The 14,889-nt window shown below is 47.2% G+C and overlaps 1 protein-coding gene across 2 annotated transcripts; it reads right to left on the bottom strand.

Moving 5' to 3' along the window:
* Positions 1-5,437: 5,437 nt before the first annotated feature.
* Positions 5,438-14,399, bottom strand: ERH (ERH mRNA splicing and mitosis factor). 2 transcript variants are annotated; one of them, XM_078870548.1, is made up of 5 exons: positions 14,246-14,394; positions 11,421-11,477; positions 10,180-10,267; positions 8,696-8,816; positions 5,438-8,279 (listed from the first exon to the last, which is right to left on the bottom strand). In XM_078870548.1, exons 1-5 carry the CDS (start codon positions 14,246-14,248, stop codon positions 8,174-8,176), a joined length of 375 nt encoding a protein of 124 aa, XP_078726674.1. In that variant the 5' UTR covers positions 14,249-14,394; the 3' UTR covers positions 5,438-8,173. The 2 variants fall into 2 exon arrangements, with proteins under 2 accessions (XP_078726674.1, XP_078726675.1); XM_078870549.1 differs by lacking the exon at positions 11,421-11,477 and having other exon boundaries at positions 14,246-14,399.
* Positions 14,400-14,889: the final 490 nt, after the last annotated feature.

Below are 14,889 nucleotides of genomic sequence, written 5' to 3' on the forward strand. Positions count from 1 at the left end.
GGGGCTGTTCCTGAACGAGATGATGCGACAGCTGCGCTAAAGTGGGAACCCTGCTCATTCAGGGGTTGTTCCTGGACGAGATGATGCGACAGCTGCGCTAAAGTGGGAACCCTGCTCATTCAGGGGTTGTTCCTGGACGAGATGATGCGACAGCTGCGCTAAAGTGGGAACCCTGCTCATTCAGGGGCTGTTCCTGAACGAGATGATGCGACAGCTGCGCTAAAGTGGGAACCCTGCTCATTCAGGGGTTGTTCCTGGACGAGATGATGCGACAGCTGCGCTAAAGTGGGAACCCTGCTCATTCAGGGGCTGTTCCTGGACGAGATGATGCGACAGCTGAGCTAAAGTGGTAACCCTGCTCATACAAGTACCGGGCCGATGTTCGTCTCAACCGGCGGACCTAAAGCTGCGGTGGACGATCCACATTCATACGGCAGACGGTCAGAACATTCGTCAAACAAACCTACTGGTTCTCCCACAGTGGCGGTTCCCTTGGAGGCGCTGCAGAGATCGTGGCTGGGACGACTTCAAACCAGGACTTGAACGCGTGAGCTTCCCACCGCGAAGTTGGGCACGCCAGCGCCGTTCGGCCGGACTACGCCGTCTGTCTGTGAATGTGAAATGTACGAGGTACCCCTTTGCGTCCGGAGTACAACCACTCTGGTGCGCATCTCTTCTCCAGCCAGTCCTGGTGAAATAACAAGTCGGCTTTGCTCCGTGCCCAGACACCAAGAGCACAACGGGGCTGAAATCGGTGGTTTCAAATTAATAATCTTTATACCGTCAGTACATTATGGTACGACCGTCGGTGGGAAATGCTGCTTTTGCTCGCAAACTATTGATGTTTCCAATGGAAGAATAGACGAGACGCGATTCCTTCCGTGGCGAAGTGGTTTCACGCCAACGCGAACGTGTGGTGGCGCGTTGCGTCCGTTTTCACTTTTGTTTTCCATGACAAAGAAAAAAACTGGAAGAATTAATTTCACGTCTCGCGGCAAAATTTGCTCGCGATTTTCAAACGTTGTGTTGTACATAGATGGTGGCGTGCGTCGAAGTTCGCGTGCGGGTTTTCAAAGACGAGAAGAACGGAAATGTTACTCGCAGGCTCATTTTACGACACTCCAATTTTACCGACCCCAGTGATGGGGAAAAAAAAAAACCCCGCTCCAGTTTTATACCAACAGCACAATTTTATACAGACACCAGTTTCGTGGGATTGCAATAGAATTGCGATGTGATGACGATGTTGATGACGTCGTCGCCGACACTTTAATAATAGCGGGCGCAAGAAAAATGAGGGACATTCCCTCGAATAGGTGGTGGCTTCGTGGCACCGAGGAATCGCAATAACTTTTGGCAAAGCGCTGAGCCAGCTGGTGCAGTTAGTTCTCCTCGGGTTCAAATGTGTCTCATTCCGCCCCCGCGATTAAATTGAGCTCTTAAGTGTAACGAGTTTAACACGCAGGCTTTTCGCGATCAATATTATCCACAAGAGGTTTTTGGGTTAGAACGCGTAAATATAAATGCGTCATTAAACCCGCCACCACCAAACTCTATTGTGGAAGTAATTGGCTGTGTCGGGTGGTGGCGGGTTGAACGACACATTTACTTACGCGCTCGAACCCAAAAACCTCGATTAGGGGAGTGTAACCAGTTGGTAGTCTCGTCAATGCCTGCACAAACACGCCATCGGGAAGAATACGTTTGATTCGTCGATTGGCTCAGCACACTTCTGACGGCTGATATTTATTTGCGAGATGACGATTGACAGGCTCCGAACCGCTCTGTGCAGACCATTAGCGGTTGAGAGGCTTCTAAGCGTCGTTTCCACGGTGTCGCTATTATCCCCGTGTGCGCAATTTGGCCACAATTGTCGTTCACCAATCGCCAAACTTCGGCCATCACCTTGGACATCATTGTTTACATAGCAGAGCCAAGTCACCGTTGACTTCGATTTCTAATACCCACGGCTCATCGAGGGGGGAGTGGCTCTCTCTCTCTCATGCACGTGCTCGTGCTGGAGACGGGACAGACGGACGCAATCCGACTGCTCAGCTCAGTCCGTGAGCATGCCGGCGCTGGTACGACTACGGACAGTCCCAGTTTGCCGTCAGCATTCCCCCCAGACTACTGAGTGATCCGAGTGGAGGGGCTCCCCCACCCATTCTACGCGGCCGTTTGGGAACAAAAAAACTGTCGAGATGAATTTGGTGCAAAATGACTTCAAACGGTATTTTAGAAAATACATTTTTCTTTTAAATGGAATTATGGATGAAGCGAGAGGGCAGAGCCTCTCCTGAAGCCGGGGTCAATTGGTCCAATTCACGTGCAAGTGGATGTTCGCCTTTCCTTCCAATCTTTCGCAGAGTTAAGTCTCCAGTTGGAAAGGTGGAGCAAAAATCACCCGAGGTTTTGTTGTTTTTCCCTTTCGTGAAGTTGTGATTTTTGCTCCCATTTTTACTGAACCCACAGGACCGTCTCTACCGCAGTAGAATGGAGGGTTGTCCACCCCGACTGACAAACCCACAGTGAGAGGAGTCGGTCTTTCCTTCACCGACAACATAAGCTGCCCTCGTGTGTCTGCTGCTACGTGAACCGATTGGAACTCCTCGTTAGCAATCCCAAAGGCTTTTTGTTACACAGGTTGTAAAGATTGAAATAGAATCCAAAGTAATCCAGTGGCACACACAGACTTGTGTGCGCGTACAGACACCAACTACGAGGCATTCGCCACGTGGTCGGATGTACAAGGGCTGTGATGATCGTGGGTAATGTTGCGCCGCGGTGTGTGACGAAGATTAAACGACCTCTTGATTGTGGTGTACGTGACGAAGCTTTGGCAAGAATCTGTTTTTTTTCGTTTTACGGATGGATGTGCTTGTGGGGGTACCGTCACAGGTCATGTGTTTGTCACAGCCACCGCCGCCATCCAATAAGCCTCCCAATTTCCATTCTCACACTGTTGTAATGGTTGCACATAGTTCCGTGCATTCTTTTAATTGGCATTGTCATTCGTTTTTGTTCAATCGATTTTTTTCAGGTTAATGTTAAGATTGTAAAAATGTTTGCGTTTTTTTTAACCTTCCACCCACCTAAACAAATCCTTAATTCGAGTCTCCTAAAGTAAAAAAGAAAAATACTAAAATCTTTCTACCTCCAAAAAGTATTCACATTCTAGAATTCTGAAAACCTGGACCTGCACAAATCTCGCCTCATATTTAAAAAACAACGGTAGCTGGCGCAGAATTAGCGACCCCACTTGCTTGACCTACCTTCACCGTACAAAATATCTTGGATCGCATCGTCCGTTGCCACGTTGTCAGAGCTGCTCCATTGTGGAATAATCTCCCAGACTCTAGAATCTGTCTCCAGTCTGAGATTAAACACATTCCTGTGGAGGGAGCTGGTAGGAACGTTGGGTTGCTCGGTCAATGGCCAGGGTCAACGGCAGCGTGGTGTATTCCGCAAATATGCCTGACTGTGAGGGCGGGCACAAGCCGTTGTGAGTAGATTAAACGTTGAGTTTTATAAGGGCACCACGGGGTGACCAGCCCCTCCCCACCCAGCCCCACCTCTCACCCAGCCCTACCCTCCCCACCCAGCCCCTCCCCACCCCACCCAGCCCCTCCCCACCCCACCCAGCCCCTCCCCACCCAGCCCCACCCATCACATTTTTGGATGCACGACAGATGGATGGACACAATAATCCCCTGTGGGCTGGTGTAACCAGGAGGTTCCTACCAGTAATAGTTCATTAAAAGAGTTGCAACGCCACCTACAACCCACACTTCGCCTTCCCCGCTGTTCCACCGCCGTGGTGAGACGTTAACGAACTCGCGTGTCTCTCTCTCCCCGTGGTCGTGTGGATTTTTGTCCGGGTCCTCTGGTTTTTTCCTCCACATTAAGAATCAACGTCACGCATTTAGAGTATTTGGCTGCTATACATTTCCCCATGATAAACCACTTCGTTGAATTATCGTTTGTGGTCAGGTCGCTTCTGAAAAAGAGCTACAGCTCAAAGAGCTAGATAGCTCAATGGGCCTTACCTGGTAAAATAGTTTAGTTTATTCCCCATTGCTATCCCCCCCCGCCTCCCCTCATTACCCTTCCAACTTCCAGGAGCAACTCTTAACGGTTTGCGTGAAAACTCCGGTCATCCTCGCAGTGGCTTTTGGCTAATAATCTAACAAAGGCGGTCACTGCATCGCGCGCTCTCAGAAGCACCTCTGCGACCGTCTGGACTGCTCTTCTTTCCGATATCAGGAAGCCACCAGAGCTCACTTTTAAATCTAAATTGAAAACGCATTTCTTTAGAGCTGATTTTTGTCTTTAGTTTGTTGGCTTTCCCCTCCCCTCACCTCTTGACAAGCACGGCTGGCTACGTACGGTGCAAAATAACGTCTACAGTACATAGTGCGGATGTTCATTACACCGCACCAGGTGCTTGATTAAGGCTTCATAAACCAAACTCAAAGCCAGACCAAGCAAGGCATAGTGAAGGATTAAGGTCAAACAGATTTCTTGATGTAATGTTTTCTAAACTTTAACTATATATACGGGTAGTTAGATAACCTCACTGAGCTGCCCTTGAAAATGAGCTTCACTCAATGGGCTTTACTTGGGAAATACATTTCTTATTCTGCTATAGCTGGAATTATCAGTGGATAATCTTCATAGGTTTGATGTTGGAGAGAAAAAAAATGTACCCGTAAAAACTAAGTTTTTCACTATAAATCCTTTATATGCGTGGCATCGGTTTTATTTTATTATTCATTTCTGTTTTTCTTGAGTAAGAGTTTCATTTTTATCACATTGGTATTTTAAATTAAATATTTAAAAAAAAATTCCTAAAAAGTGGAAAATAAATTGTCACGGACAACGAGTCTGTGTGCAAAATGTCAGCTCGATTGGATCACGGGAAGTGGGTTAAAAAACGACCGAAAGATTTGCACGGTCGTAAGCGCGCAAGCAAGTGAACTTAATATAAAGGATTTAAAAACCATTGTACATTTGACTTAACACCGAGTAGACTATACAAACATGGGATTAGCAGTATTGACTTTGCACAGATAAGCAATTCTTGCAGAGCTCGTCGTGGTCAGGACCAACTTGGCTCAACATCGCCCATCATGAAACAGCTGTTACTCATCTGGCGAGAGCTACCAAAGCCACTTGGTGTTCTTTTCCCTGCCAAATCCACCCAACTTCGAACAATTGTTACTGCTGCCATGCAAAACACAAACTCTGGAACCATATGGGGTGGAGCGCCCTTCAATTAGCACGGTTAGCTACGAACGGTACAAAAGAAGTTCAACATACATCCGGTTCCCACCTTGCAGTGCTCGTTACAATCGAAGAGTGAAGCAGTCCGGGTGACCGAAGATCCAACACTCGCCAATGCACTCCCGCACAACTTAAAATGTCCTCAAAGAATGCATAATGTTCATAAAATCTGCTTTATTATGAAGGGGGTTTCAAACGTTCCATTTTTATTAATTTTTTGCCAGAAACACATTTGTTGTTGGGCTCATTTGGGTGGACAGCCTTCACTGGTGCCCTCAACAATTTGTATTTCACAAAAAGACAGAATTTTAGCAAAGACTTTGACAGTAACCGCAGAAACAATGCGGCCTGGAATTTAAACAAAAGTTTGATGCGTCGCACCGTTCTTCCTGAAACACGTGTGGCTGAGAAAAAACTAAATTAAAACAAACGGGCCACTCTTAAAACGGTAACTAGAGTAGCAATTTAGAAATAAACTTGGGAAAACCATTAACACTAATTGCAGGCTTGCGTGCTCCCACGTGAACCATCGTCTTGCCCCCCCCCCCCTCCTGTATTCGACAAGATGGTGGTGCTTACGGTAGGTGTAATTTACAAGCTTGCTGCTCAACCACTGCCTCAACACCACAGGTGGGGTAACAAACATGAGACCCCCCTCCCCAAATAATACACCAGAAAGCAATCCCTCCCGTTGTTGCTAACATTATCCACCACAAACCAGTGATGGATGAACGCGCCTGTCCAAAAACGCAAAGCGATCTTAAAAAAGAGCGTGGTGGCTTTACCGCTGTAAATCCCCACCGCCACACCACTCTCACCACCGTGCCGGATCTAACAGGAGGGGGGCCCCGGCTTCAAGAGCAACGTTTGAACACAACTTGCCGACATTCCACCAAAACGGAGATCGAAAACCAATTTCAATTAATGTGTCAAATAGACATACTCAAGGTCCATCTTCCCCGCCCCCGCCCGCTCTGGACAGAGGCCATCGGACCTATGGGTTGAGCGAGAAGAATACACGAGATGCAAGTGGGTGGGGTGTAACGCGACTCCGTGTTAAACCCAAGTTGTGTGCACTCCAATTGGATGCCAGTGACACACCGTGAACAGAATCGCCACACTGCAATGTCAGACTTAGATCGGTGAAAGCCAATCCCGTGTAAAAAAAAAAAAGCCTCACTGGAATCTGACCGGATGTTAAAATCAAGTCCAGTTGCAAGTTGATAGTAAGCACGGCCTTATGGGATCTGTATATTAAAGACAAACCTGAGGATTTCGACTCCGGGACAGGTGCCGCGTGAACTTTGTGTAAAAACCGCAGATGCTTTGCAAGGCCAAACTGCCACGCATTTTTTTATTAACACTTTGTTTGATTGAAAGTGACAGCTCAATGGAAATGGCTTCGGTGCCAGATACAGGCGGCACGCAACTCCTGCCAATGCCTAGAACCTTTCTAAATAGGAACCCACAAAAAAGTCACCACCCCTACTGGCTAAGTGTTAAAGCATCCCCCTAAAGGGCCCAGTTGCCCCCCCCCCATCCCATATGTACAGAGCTACACTACGCCCCATTAGTCAAAAGGGTATCTACGCAACTGCGTGTCAAGAGTTTTTGCGCACATCCTATTTTGTGTGCGTGCGCATGTCCGTGTTACTTACGTGTGTTTTTAAGTGGGGTAAAAACTCATTCACGGCACTTGCACCGTGATGCAAACCCATGCCGGACGCCCAGTGGAGGGGTTAGCAAGTCTTTTAGGAAAAAAAACATCGCGATGAAATGGGCGCGCAAGTTGAACGCCTGCGCGCAGAAGCCAATTGGAAACAAGCTCTTCTCCCTGTGCCACATGACGTAACGACTGAGACGCGTGGAATATAATTGGTACCAACAAGCCAGACCCAATCTCAATACATGCTGAGCCACCACCAGTGGGTGGAACCGCAAGTTAAAATGCCGAGCCCAGTTAAATCAGATTGCATGTTAAACCGACATCTATGGAATCTGACTGCATATTGTAACAGCCTTTGCCGAACAGAATTATTTTTTAACACATTCAAGTTCTCAAAATGTCATGTTAATTGTTGTGCATTTTTTAAAAGCCAATTTGCGTGAGCGTGTTAATATTGTACATCTGCAACAAGCACACCCACTCGCATACACAGCAAAGTAATCACCCATTTAGCCATGTAGGCTGTTGGAAGTCATGTTAGCGAGCGTTTATTAAGGTGGGCAGAGTGTCAGAGAGGGGGTGGTGTGACCAGCACCCTATCCAACAAGTTTCCTCCAAAGTTTGAATGTTCACACGCTACAGTAGGTAGGAGCTTAAGGCTGAGTTGATCTAGGGGAGGTGCACGAAAGGATCCGCTACGACTCACCACTGATGTAATCCGTGGTCTGGAATCAAACTTCAATCACTGGGATCATTGCACAAGAAGTAAAACTCCTGCCCCATTTCTCCCCGCACACACACTTGCATGCGCTCAGATTACAAATTATAACTTCATTTGAAACCAGATTTCATCAGCTGTATATTAATAGCACCTCTGAACGTACTTTATAAGTTAAAATTGTAATATAAAGAGTGACATCCATTGCTTTAACACATTTACCTAATAGCTGCATGGGTATCTACACACAACCAGATTCCACACACCTTAGCTTAACATAGAGATTGCATCGAGCCTGACGGTAACAGCTTTACTATCGATCGCTATTCCACACACGCAGCCTTCACTCGAATCTCAGTTGCATGGCGCCACGTTGATGACACGAGATTGCATTTTTTTTTCTGGGTCATGTGCCGTTTGTTTGCATCACAGTGCTGGCCCTGCTACGACCAACTGCCCCCCCCATCTAACCCCCCCTCCCACTTCCCCCCTTCCCACAAAGCCCTTCACTTGGCGGACGCCTGCTGTGCCTGTCTTCGCAGCAGAATGTAGATCTTCTCCTTGATCCAGTCCTTGTTGTACGGCTGGTAAGTCTGTGTGTCGGCACGGTAGCTGTCCACAGAAAGCACATGCATTCATGCTCGCGCAGATACACAAGACACAAAGATCTCCCGACAACTTTCTAGACCGTTTGGGCAAGGGCTGTTGGGCGAGTATCGACTCGGATCGTAAGGGCACACGGAGGTGGGTGGCCAGCACCATGCTCAGACACCTTTGTCTCCCCAGTACTCATATTCACACAAAACACCAGGTACTAATTCCAGGCCGAGTTAACCTACGCTCTCCACATGCAACAAGACAAAGATCCCCCATATATCCACAAGAGATTATTGTGGCAAGTGCTGTTAGTGAGCACCTAAAAACAGCCAGAACAGCACACACACACACAATCGCACTCAACCTGTCCACACTCGGAGGGGGAGAGAAGCATGTTCGGGAGGGGGAGTAGGCAGATAATGAAGACTCACACGAGGCAGCTCAGGTCAGCCAGGTCATCTATGAAGTCAAACAGCTGGCTGATGTCGTAGGTGATGGAGGGGCTGTTGGGGTTCATGCGCTTCAGGTGCTCCTCGTAAATCTTGCACACTCCTGCGTGGCACACCCCACAAACCCCAACATGTTACACGCCGACACATGGATGTGGTTCACCTACGTGCCACTGTACGACACGATAGGCAAGAGCTGCATCGGTTAGCGCGCCACGGTGGCGAGAAGTCAACTACCTCGCTTGGTATACAAGAAATCGTGGGTTCGATCCAGACCCTGATGCCTGTATACTTGGAGTTTGCATTTTCTCCCCGTGATCGTGTGGACTTTCCTCTGGGTCATTCGGTTTTTCCCAACCACATTTAGAAACATGTGTTTAGAGTATGTGGCTGCTATACATTTCCACGTGATAAGCAACTTCGTTGGGCTATGATTTGTGGCCAGGTAGCTTCTGAAAATGGAGCTACATAGCTCAGTCGGCCTTACCTTGTAAAATAAAATATAGTTTAGTTTTAGTTTCTTAGCTCGTGGCGCTCAATTCCACACAAGTACAGAAGTACTTATTGCACACTTGCAAATGGTGATTCAGTAGGTATTTAATAAATGTCCACCTCTGTCTACCATCACCAATCACCTCTACCTCGTGCTCCTTCACTTAGCACCAAACGCTTGGCCCTAATCATTCATTCATAGCGATTCGTAGCATCACGATACATGAAATTAACTGTACGCATAACAATTAATTTCGATTTCTGCTAATGTTATTCTACATTTGCCTTCAGGAAAATGGTCAGAATGAGATGGAGCAAGGCAGTCTAGACAATAAAGCACAAATTAAACGGTACAAACGAGAGCAGATACAAAGGATGCAGTACCAATAAGTGACAGTGTAATAATAAGGCAGAACAAAGGGTACCTGCCGGCAGAATAAGATAAGACGGGGGGGGGGGGGGGGCAGTGGAAACAAGGCAAGTATTGTAAATAAGGCATGTATCATTTTGGACTGTATACAAGATGATACAATGCAGATGAAGCAGAATCAATAATGTAAGAGTAAAATCACACGGTACAAAACAGATGGGACAGTATTGACAAGACAGGAGAGAATATACGTTATAAACAAGGCAGACATTACAAAGGAAAACATAAAACACACTGGGGCAATGTTCTCATCTCCATATCTCACGATAATTATGACCCTGAATTGCGGAAATTCGTCAAATCACACGTCAAATCACACGCTCTTCCTTCCGATATTATGAAGCCACTGGAGCCATGCACTTGCAAATAACCTGGATTGAATAACTAATTTCTTCAGAACTGCTTTTTGTATGTAGTTTGTTGTCCTTCCCCCGCACCTCCGATGAGCACGGTTGGCTACGTACGGCGCCAAAGAAGTTCAACACACACACACAAATCAAAAGCTCGAAACCGTTAAGGGCCTCCCGGGCCCCACCCGCCGCACCTTCCATGCACTCGTTGACCGACTCATAGTCCGCGTAGGTGCGTCCCTCCGGCCGCTTGGTCGGCTGCACCAGCAGAATTGTGTGAGACTGTGGAGGGTAAGGGGTGGGAGGGGAAAGAAAGCAATTAAAAGGATGCAATACAAAAAACTATTGGCGCTGTTGAGTGGGAAACACTCGTGGTCTCACAATTAAGGACCCTGGGTTCGGTTCCTGACTCGGGCATTTTTCTGAGTGGCGTTTCCTCCAGGTTCTCTAGTTTTCCTCCCATAGGTAGGACAACAAAAAAAATAGACACTTGCAATGTAACCGATGTCAGTCAAAGATCACAATGTCGAAAAATCTCCCTGCAAATTACAGAATCGAAATTGCACTTAGGAACATCGCACCCTACTGCAAAAAAATTGCAGGATCCTCCGGAAAAAGTCTGGAGAAGTGAGGGTTTCCCGAGTAAATAAAGAAATAAGGTTAAATATTACGTGATGCAATAATAGGATCCATGGGAGTACAGCAGTTGGAATTTTTTTTTATAAATGTAAACATTTTTACATGCTTTTATTTAACTCACTCTGTTGTATCCTCAAATCTTGTAACTTAATTTTAACCCACTTCCCAATGTCGTATCGACTGTATACGTATGTCATACTGATGACAATACTATATTATATCATAAAAAAAATTAAGCAATAATTTTTTATATCTCGGCTTGGGTCTAATTGTTCACGCTCAACTCACGTTGGCTGTAAATCACCACGGCAAACTTCGGGGCCACTTCCTGGAGTTGTGGAGTTCTGCCATTACTCGTACGGTACATTTCATTAAAGCGTATTAAAAAAAAGTATTTTTAAATATTACTTATTAGATTTGCCTCTTGAACCCTGGGCTCCTCCTGGCTACGGTAAAACGTGCCACCATCATAGTGAACTCGCGAGAAGTGGGCTCCGGGCATGCACCGCGGGGGCCGTGATCAGCCTCGTTGCCGCACATCAACTCCGGCGCGGCTGTGATATTTACGAGAATGCGTTCAGCCCCGAGAGTCACGGTAACTTTTAATTTATTTAGACAAATGCATCTAAAATTTTATCGAGCAGCCCATGAGACAAACTTAATGAGTATATACGAAATAGAAGCCGCTTTTTATTCTGAATTTCAATTGTCTGGGAGGCTCAAAGGAGCTCAATATTGCTCCACACATTGACCCAACACCACCTGAGACCTAGGTTCCAATCCGGGTGTCAGTTACCTGTCCAAAAACTGGGGTTTCACGTGCGGTTGATGGTCTCAGCGCAGTCACCGAAGACTGCACAAGAAAACCATCATGTTAAATTTGGTGTGTCACTTGAATCGGCTTTGCTCCCCTCCCCCCGAACCACACGCGTTACATCCCGAAAACAACATCAGAAGAGCCGTACACAGCATTACTGACAACCTCCGCAGTAGTAAGTAGGATAATCGGCACATGTGTGGTGGTGCGCATTACTTTAGAAGTGTGGTAAACGGAACAGACATTTTTTTGGTTCTTTCGGTAAAGTCACGTAGAATGGAAACAATAAAAATATTAAAATAATTCTCACGACGTTTCGGCCACAACGCAAGCAGCCATCATCAGGTGAAGACCAGGTCTGTCGGGGAGACAGCGTCTGAATGAAACAGCACCATGCTTGGAGTGTATATTTAATCTGGGTTGGAAGGGGGGGAAAAGGCGCCTTGACAAAATAATTTGCATATCAAGAGAAATTTAGCATATTTATGGGAAATGCAGATATGTGATTAGTACTACTTATTGCCCGTGCATTATGCTGCTAGTCCTGCATAATGCTCGGGCATAAGTAGTACTAATCACATACCTACACCTGATGACGGCTGCTTGCGTTGTGGCCGAAACGTTGTGAGAATTATTTTATTATGTTCTATTTTATTATTTTTATTGTTTCCATTCTACGTGACTTTACCGAAAGAACCAAGATGAATCCCTGCAGTCACAAAAGCTTTAAATCGAAATGGAACGGACATTATCAAGTGCTCGAAGACTCCGAATCTGCGGAGCTTCGTGGTGCGTATTACGTGGCAGTAGAGCAAGTCGTTTTCTGAATGTCATCTTGCCTCATACATAGGGTCTGTCTGCAACACTCGACGTCAAAACGCCTACGCTGTTATAGACGCGCTTTGGTGGTTGTTTGCTATTGAACAGCAAACAGCACCTGTTCATACATCAACCGTCTCCAATTTCTAATTGCCTTCAAGACAAACTTTCAAATACACGATGAGACACGACTCACTTTGCTGCAGAAGGGCAACTGCGAAAAATGTTAGTCGATATTACATACTTATATATCTGTATTAGGAAAAACCGCCACTTTTTCAAATGTCTTGCTGTGGATTTCACACCTGATGACGATTGCTTGTGTTGCAGTCGAAACGCCGTGAATTTTTATTGTTTAATATTTGTATTATTTCCCTTGTACGTGACTTTACCGAAAGTACCAAGAATAATTTATTTCTCTGTTACACATCTAAATTATATTTATATTGTATGTTATATTTCATATCTACATTATATATCTACGTTATATATCATTGTTATATATCAATATTATACATCTATTCATTGTTATATATCAATATTATACATCTATGTTATATAACTATATTATACATCTAAATGCAGCGTGAATGAAGACGGTACGGAAATTCCACATTCCCATTCGTGGTGGTGAAACGGCACCCTCCGATTATCACGCTTTGGCTTACGTACGGTGCAAAGAAAGTCCAACACACACATTACGTGTGTCAAGACCTTCAAAACAAATAAAAGCGCAGTCTTTAGACACGGTTAAGGACTTCCCAGCCCAAGTCAAAGTGTCTCCTATGTAGGCCGAAGCCAACGGTGGAAATTCCTCATTCTCACGGCCATGGGATGACCGTCGCTGCGAATTTCAAGCCTGAGGGGGTTGAAATACAACAATACCGAGATATCCAATTTCATTCTTGGCCTCCACAACTCTCCTCCTTATCCACGAGTCCAGGTCTACGCTGCCCCCCGTCTTTAGTAACCTAAGAAAGGCAGCGCCAACGTTTGAACGGTATGGGCGACCTGAGCAAAGTGGTTACACATTTGCCCTCGTTAACCAGTTTTAAAAAAACCCGCAAGTTGATACAACCCTGCAACTGCTCGCTCGAGCAGTCGAAAGAGCTTCCGCGAGACGGGGGGGGGGGGGGGGGCTCTCTCCAAGAGGGTAACTTGGTCTACTCTTCCAAGCTTACCCCAGACGTGTTGGCAGTGCGTGTGAAACCCGCGCGTTTAAATCGTTTGCAGCCGATCGAATGTGACTTGCTGGGTGGATCGAGGCGGGACAGGGTCTCTCTCTTTACTACACGTGGCCACTACTTCACCTGCCGTGTCGCGAGATAGAATCGAACGGGTGAGAATCTCGCGATTTCGCAAGTCCGTTGTGCCAACAACCCTTTCACCAATGTGGCAGCGCCCTTCAGTTCTCGTTTAAAACGGAAACTTATTCCCGTTCTACGCTAGCCGTGTCCATGCCGTGTGGCAAATCGGTCATCGGCTTTTCACGCAAAAAAAATACCAACGCCTCAAATATCAATAAAATAATTTTTTTTTAAAAATCGGTGTCACGAGTAGTTGGCGTACTGAGCTACGAACCCATCTGGGTTCGATTCCCGACCGCGGCATCGGCCTCACCTCTCCCCCCCCAGCCCACAACGCTCGTCACGGCGAAGTCCAAACACAACCCCCGCGTGGCACACGGGAAGAGGCCCCATTGCATCCAGCAGTGGATTGACAAGCGCCCGTTCAATTACAGCCCTCATCGTGTCAGCCACAGACGTCGAAGCGTGCTCCCTTCCCTCCCTCCTCAACACAAAAACAGCGGCCATGTTCACGCGGTCACCATCACCACGACCACCGCCGGGGCCTCGGATGACAAAAACGCCGCCACTTTGTACCCCCCGTCCCGCCCTAGATCGGTGAGCGCCGCTTGGAGCCGAGATGCGGCGGCGGGGGGGGGGGTGGACTTTGCTGCCCTGGAGGGAGGGAGCGCGGCTCACCATGACGAGGGAGCGAGGCCTTGTGCGGTTGCGAGGAGAGAGGATTTTTTTTCGTCTCGTTCCCAACTTCTACAAATGGAGGCGACACGGGAAGACGAAGCGCGTTGGGGACCGGAAGCACGAGGGGGGAGGGGGGGGCGACCCGGAAGTTATTGCTTGTGGGGACCGGAAACAGGGGGTAGGGGGTGAAACCCGGAAGTTATCGCACTTAGGGACCGCACGAGGGGGGGGAGGGGTGACCCGGAAGTTATCGCTTGTGCGAACCGGAAACAGGGGGTGGGGGTCAATGGGGGGGGGGGTGGGGGGAGAAACCCGGAAGTTATCGCACTTGGGAACCGGAAGCACAGGGGGGAGGCGGTAGAGGGGGGGGGCAACCCGGAAGTTATCGAGCGTAGGGAGCTCAGGGAGGGGGCAACCCGGAAGTTATCCGCTTGGGAACCGGAAGCACGTGGTAGACCAATATCCATAATATAGTTTTTTTGGGTTAAATCGCTTAAATATAAAATGTGTCGTTAAAACCCGCCACCACCCGACAGCCAACTAGTAAGGGTTGTCACGTAAACAGAACATGGCCAATTCGTCACTAGTACAGCACCACCGGTGTGTTGGAGAGCCAAAGCACAACATTTACAATCTGAGTCCGA

Source organism: Lampetra fluviatilis, chromosome 30, assembly GCF_964198595.1.
Source record: "Lampetra fluviatilis chromosome 30, kcLamFluv1.1, whole genome shotgun sequence".
Lineage (NCBI taxonomy): Eukaryota > Metazoa > Chordata > Hyperoartia > Petromyzontiformes > Petromyzontidae > Lampetra > Lampetra fluviatilis.

Bases quoted from the DNA above. Each gene is read 5' to 3' on its own strand.
- ERH (XM_078870548.1), bottom strand. The intron at 8,817-10,179 runs GTGCGGCGGGTG...TGTGCCACGCAG, and splicing joins GGTCAACGAGTGCATGGAAG to GAGTGTGCAAGATTTACGAG. The intron at 8,280-8,695 runs GTGAGTCTTCAT...TTCTGTGGACAG, and splicing joins GCTGACCTGAGCTGCCTCGT to CTACCGTGCCGACACACAGA.